The sequence below is a fragment of the Vitis vinifera genome, chromosome 18 (assembly GCF_030704535.1).
Source record: "Vitis vinifera cultivar Pinot Noir 40024 chromosome 18, ASM3070453v1".
Lineage (NCBI taxonomy): Eukaryota > Viridiplantae > Streptophyta > Magnoliopsida > Vitales > Vitaceae > Vitis > Vitis vinifera.
Genome location: NC_081822.1, coordinates 9,232,866 through 9,239,818, shown reverse-complemented (window position 1 = coordinate 9,239,818; position 6,953 = coordinate 9,232,866). Strand labels below are relative to the sequence as shown.

Sequence of the window (6,953 nt, the reverse complement as noted above, 5' to 3'; positions counted from 1 at the left end):
TTTTTTTTTTTTTTGATCTGACCCTCTGCCAATGGTTTCCTCCATCGTCCATATTGGAGGTGAGACATTAGTATCATGACGGCCAGGGTTTCTGCTGCAGACAAATAATTTAGCAAAATAATAACGGTAAATCAAAAAGAAAAATGCTAATAATATAATTTGTTATATTCTTATTTTTATCATTTTGTTAGATAATAGATAATACTTGATTATTTTTTCTATTTTATTAGGTAACAGATACCTGGATGTTACAATAGGACCGTCCGATAGGGTAGTGGTTAGCCTGAATGGACTATCTGCTCAGTCCACTTGGATTTTTGAGCCTAGTGCATGCATCTTCAAAGCTTTCCAGCCAAATCCATGCAGCTCGCAATCAGCTCTAACGCAACAGTCCATCATCATCCTGGTATGGTACCCATTATTTGTTCTTTTCATTTTCATAATCATATTTTGGATTATCCTTCTTTAAATTCAAGATTAAAAACTGGTTTATCTGAATTAACTTTATATCAAAAACTACAACCACGAGAAAACAAAACGTTTAGATGTAAGGATAGATGAGGCACTGATGCAACCTTTTTGGAGCCGACACTGCCCAAATCTATAAAAAATTACAGTGAAAATGAATTACATTACAAAGTTAAGTATTGCATTATTCTAAACTTGCTGCCACCTTTGTTTGCCATGTAAGACAACGTCGTTTTCAGCGAAACAATAGCATGCACCTCTCCCAATCCTAAAAAAGGAGCATTTTTATATAATAATCATTGTATATGTCCTGGTTCTCCGTACCATATGTTTCATATTTATATATAATGAGCAAATGAACAACATTTGTGATGAACATGGTGCCGTGCTGTAATGTGTAAGAGATCAATGTGATTCACTGTCATAGGAGATCAAAATAATCATTGTGGACGTGCGGATAAGTGTAGGTATGCACGTTCATTGTAACAAGGTTCTCTGTGCTTAAAATACTCGAAATGCCACGAATGAAGAGTGTGCAGACTAGGAAATTTATAATATGTATAGATACAAAACAGATGAAAAACGTGGTGTTAGACTAATGTTGGAGGCCGGCCATGGTGTGGAATATCAAAACGAGCACTATGTCACAAGAAGCTTCAAATGATCCTCTCCATGGGCTTATATAGGAGGTAGGAAGCTTTTAGAGACTTCTAGAGATATCTACACTTGGCTACAAGGTGGAAGAGTGTGGAAGCTTTTAGAAAATGTTAGAGATGTCCACACATCTCTACACTTGGCTAGGACACCATTGGAAAAGTGTAGGGTGTTCTAGAATTTTCCGAAGTCATCTTATACATAGCTTTGTACATAGACTAGTGTAAGAGCTTTTAAATTATTCTTGATTTGTAAGGAACCCTTCAAGGTTCTAGAGACTTCATAAGGTTGCCTATAAATAGGTTAAAGCCTTATTTGGCCAAAAGTACCACACAAGAACCTAACCAAGCAAGCAAGTGAGCTTCCAAACATTTGTAAAACTTCCTTTCAATAACAAAAGCTTCCTATTCTTTAAGTGTTGCATACGGTTTTCTTAGCTTCCAAATCCTATGCATCTTAACTTAGCAAACTAAGCATCAAGGGGAAGGCTAACTTAGCAACTTTCAAGCGGGGTGAGTTGTCTAAGTGCCACACGTGATCTGACAACTAGCTATACTTCAAGCAAAAGTTCAATTTGATTTCAAGCAAGAGTTATTAACTTCTGTTCTTCGATTAAACGGTTGGATTAACTATCATGTATCATAGCATATGATAGCAAAACTATCTAAGAAAAGGTAAACTTTGTTGATTAAATTAATCTCTCGTTAGTTTTTCCTCACCATGTAACTTAATTCACTGCCTACATCCGACTTCGTTTTTTTTTTATACTTTAATACTTTGGGACAACTTCATAATTAATTCCCTGAAGAAAAATGGTGAAATAGAACCAGAATTTCTTCTCATGAGTTATAGTATATGTTGGTATATGGACGAGAGGATCCCTTTGTTTTGCATGTCACATCATGTTCTCAAATGCGACCCGCTGGTTATGGATTGGCTACAATTAGTTGAATCTGTATTATATTTTTTATGTTGTGTGAGGGCTGATAAGATTATTATGAGCAAAGAGGTTTGAATATTAGACTAATTCAACTCAATTAGCGGTGAAACATCAAGTAATCATGATTTTCTTGTGTTAAATCAGGCCAGCTGCCTCCCATAATTCGCATGTAATTATTACTTGCAGTTGAGCATCTCTTTATCCTTGTTTATTTTTTGAGCAGCATCATTGTCCTTATATGAGAGATTAGGATAATGCCTAACCATTAATCAAATGGTTAATTAGGAAAAGTTTACTAATTGCCTGCATATTATGAACTATAGACCCATTGATCTTGAAAATGTGAATCTCAATAATGAACTACACCTAGAGGGGGGTGAATAGGTGTTGTAGACCAATTTAAAAAAAAATCCTTCCAACAAAGATTACCTAACCTTAAACTATCTTTAATGTCAAGAATTTTTTCTTTTAATAACTTTTCAACAAAGCAAAACATCCACAAGCAATAATGTATGCATCAACACTCTCCCAACAATTTATAAATGCAAAACACATGCAAATGCTTCAACACTCCTCAAAAATAAATCAAAATATAGAGTGAGAGAAAGAAACAATGAACACCGGATTTTTAACGTGGAAAACCTCCGAAGAGATTAAAAACCACGGGCCTATCACCGATTGAAAACTCCACTATGAAGAATAAAAACTGAGTACAAGGTTTTACCTAGCTCAAGCCAACCAATCCTTCCCGGAATACTTGATTAGTACCTTCATTTTCAGCTTCTCCTTTTGGAGCACACTTGGAGTCCACACCAAGCTCAATCTCGGCCTCTTCTTGAATCCACACAAGAAGAAAATGGGTTTTTGCACAACCCAAATAGAATGAGAGATTTAGATATGAATGAAAGAATGAATCAACCCATTTATTGCTCAAGAAAATCCATTGAAAACTAGTTTTGAAAACATTAAGAGAAGTGGATTTTCTTTGCAATAAAAAACCCCAACTTAGGAAAGCAAAAATGAGAAAATGAAGAACACTTGGAGTGTGGCTGCTCTCCCCACGTTTTCAGCAGTCTCTCTACCCAGAAAATGAGAGAAGATTGGTTTTTAAAGTGTAAAAAGAAACCCTTAATCTAATGACTGAGATTTGATCAAAAAAACATTAGTTGGATAGATCCACCCCTACACCTGGATCGATCCAGAAACAGAGGAATGAAAGCCTTGCACCAAAAACCATTTTTCTCAACTTTCTAACACATTTAAAGATTAAAAACCGGGTTGATTCACATCCAATCACCACACACTCGACTACATACCTCGGCCTCTTAGCAAAGTCTTAGTCTTCAAAGTCAAGTAGTCCGAATAGGAATAGGAAAGCCGAGTTAGGGGACACTTAGGAATTTTGTCCGGAATTGCCAACCTAGCTAAACACTCATAGATCTCACAACCATGTCACACCTTTTTGAAACAATCTTTTGTACAAAAAGCGCTTCATCCTTTAATGCAAAGTAATAATCAGTAAATTTACAGGAAAATAATTATAATGACGCTTCTCCATGATAGATATATGGATAAGGAAGAAATCCCTTTATATGGAATGCAAGCTCTTCCATGATCCCAGAAGAAGCAGCAAGCTTAGACTTTGTTTTCAGATAAATCCTAACGATTGGGACAACTCATCGGTCATACATCACAATTCAAACAAGCAAATGAAGATGATAGTTCCTTGATGCTAAAACCACGCCCCATTCTGGGCGTGCGGAAACATTAATTAAGGTGACTGATAAACAATATCCTATTGTTGGAGTACGTTGACCACATACTAAAAGAAGGTTTGGGAATGGGCCTTTGTGTTTGAAGCTGAGACTTGATGAGCATATTACATTACCTACTCGTCAATCATTAGTTCTCACGCAAGGAAATTCTGTATCTTCAAAAAATGTATGAAAGTTTGCAGTCTCAGAAATATTACTTTGGACCGTGGACAATGTCAAAGATGAGCATGCAGTACTCCTATGGCCATCGCATGTTCCTCGAATTTTCTTGATTTTCAAATCCTCATCAGTAATTGCATTCTCTAGTACACGCTTTGCTGCGGGATTTGCCTATAAATAGATTATGAATAATGCAACCCAACATAAGAGCGAAGACAACTTTGAGTTTACTTTCTTTCTTCTCATCCTTACCTTATTCAAGGCCATCTTTCTTGGTGCCTCGAGCTCTTTTCTTGTTCTCATCTTTTTCTTATACGAGGCTTTCTTAGTTTCTTGTTGTAAGTTAATCACTCAGTGCACACAATCCTACATTCATTACTTCTCAGATGGAGAAATCACTCTTACCTCAAATCCAGCCCCCAACTTATGGTAACCTAGTCACCATTCTTAGTATTGATGGAGGTGGTATCAGGGGCATCATCCCGGCAACTATCCTTGCTCGCCTGGAAACACGACTTCAGGTAGAAATTATTTAAGATTATGTGATGATCATTTGTATATAATTAATCTCTATCGAAGTAGGGTTCTTAGAGTGCTTTTCTTTAAAAATGATCCCTACACAACTTTAAACAACAATGAACAATTTACAATCCAAATACTAATAATTAAATCCCACTCACCTGATTACCCTCCTTACCTCTATATTTTTAAATTTGTTGTATTGCGCATAGCACAAGCAATCCTCATAGAAAATTATAAAAGAATGCAAGTTTCCTGTATTGGAAAAGCGTTAAATACAAGATAAGATAATGGATTTAGGTCACATTAACCACAAACAATACAATATTGAATCAGGAGCTGGATGGTGATGATGCAAGGATTGCAGACTACTTCGACGTGATTGCTGGAACAAGCACAGGTGGTATTGTGACTGCTATGCTGACTGCTCCGGATGATCAGAAGCGTCCTCTATTTGCAGCCAAAGACATCAAGCCCTTTTATCTGGAGCATGGCCCTAAAATCTTTCCACAGACAAGGTGACATTTGACACTTGAATGCCCTTGCTTCTCTTTTGAAGATTGATTCATAAGATTATGTGAAAACCTAGGATTACATATAGTTGGGATTTCAAAGGGTAACTAACGGAAGCGTGCATTTTATTTTAACGGCAGGGGTATTTTTGGCTGGATCATGAGCATACTGAGATCAATAGTTGGGCCCAAGTACGATGGGAAATACCTCAAACGCCTCATAAAGGAGAAACTAGGAGGGACCCGGTTGCATGAGACCTTGACCAGCGTGGTTATTCCAACCTTTGATATCAAGAGTTTGCAGCCAACCATTTTCTCCACCTATGAGGTTGCTCTTGCTCTCTCTCTTTGGCTTTACCTTTTCGGCCCCCCGTTGAATTGGGTTTGGGTGGGTTGGCAGCCCAATTGATGGGCAAGGGTTGTGTCTAGATTAATTTTGACGGCTATGGCATTTACTAATAATTAAATATGCATGTGACAAAATCTTAACCTCATATATGCAGGTGAAAAGATCCCCATGTTTGGATGCTCCACTGGCTGACATATGCATTGGTAGCTCTGCAGCACCAACATACTTTCCTGCCTATTTCTTTAAAAACCAAGATAAAGAAGGAAAAACACAGGAATTCGATCTTATTGATGGTGGTGTTGCCGCAAATAATCCGGTACTATGATTATCACTTAAAAGTAATAATAGAACAAAGAGTCATTATTGAAATATTAACCTGACTTGTGTCTTTTTTCTTCTTTTGGCACCATGGTCCAGGCTTTAGTTGCCATAACCCAAGTAACAAAACAGGTTTTCGACAGAAACCCAGATTTCTTCCCAATTAAGCCCATGGACTTTGGCCGCTTTCTAGTGATCTCAATAGGCACTGGCTCTCCAAAGTCGGAACAGAAATACAATGCCAAAATGGCATCCAAATGGGGCGTTTTGGGTTGGCTACTTCATGGTGGTTCCACTCCTTTGGTGGATGTGTTCATGCAAGCAAGTGCAGATATGGTTGATTTCCATATTTCCATGGTTTTCCAAGCCCTTCATTCTGAAGATAACTACCTCCGAATCCAAGTATGCTCCTATACATGCTCATGTTAATTTCCATTTGGCTTTTGGCTTAAAGCTTCCTGTGCACTGAATATTTTTGCTTGAACTATGTCAAATTAGGATGACACACTACGTGGAAAAGATGCTTCAGTTGATGTCACAACCGAGGAAAACTTGGACAACCTTGTGAAAATCGGAGAAAGGCTGCTGAAGAAACCAGTTTCAAGGGTGAACTTGGAGACAGGTCTCTCTGAGCCAGTTGAAAATGGTGGCACTAATGAAGAGGCTCTTAAAAGGTATGGAATGAAATTAAATTGATCAAGGTATTAGACATTTTTATAATTGTGTTAATTATAAAAAATCTGTTATAACAGTACAGTTGACTATGTCCTGCTTGCAGGTTTGCAACGCTACTCTCTGATGAGAAGAGACTCCGAGATGCACGGTCACCAAATCCCAAGAAAAGCTTGAAGTAGTGTTGACTTTTTGTTGTTCTGGTATCAAAGTTCACGTTGACCAAAGCATGTATTTCTGATACAGTGATAATAGTAGTTCAAAATATTGTAATTTGAATGATTCTTTTATATTTTCTCCCAAAAGCTTGTTCTAATATTAATGTATACCTCAAATTTGTCATTTATTAATTGTTTCTGTAAGAAAATAATGTGTATTAATTTGATATTTTTAAATTTTTATTTAATTTGTTAATCAAGTTATGGCATCAAACTTTATTTAATATGACGACCATATGCATCATATAGTGGAAAAAAAAAAAAACAAAGGAATGGAATTGGGATAATTCCTTCTTTTATGATTGTATATAATTGGAAAAATTATCATATTTATTGAAGGGATGGTTTTGAGACCTAAACCATGCATAA

At 36.7% G+C, this 6,953-nt stretch overlaps 1 protein-coding gene across 1 annotated transcript; it reads left to right on the top strand.

Annotated features, from left to right (window-relative positions):
* The first annotated feature begins 4,382 nt into the window (after positions 1-4,382).
* LOC100260810 (patatin-like protein 2) lies at positions 4,383-6,548 on the top strand. The gene is made up of 7 exons (XM_002282396.3): positions 4,383-4,517; positions 4,852-5,033; positions 5,169-5,355; positions 5,531-5,692; positions 5,794-6,096; positions 6,193-6,368; positions 6,473-6,548. The coding sequence occupies exons 1-7, from the start codon at positions 4,383-4,385 to the stop codon at positions 6,546-6,548; spliced, it is 1,221 nt and encodes a 406-aa protein (XP_002282432.1).
* The last annotated feature ends 405 nt before the right edge of the window (positions 6,549-6,953 follow it).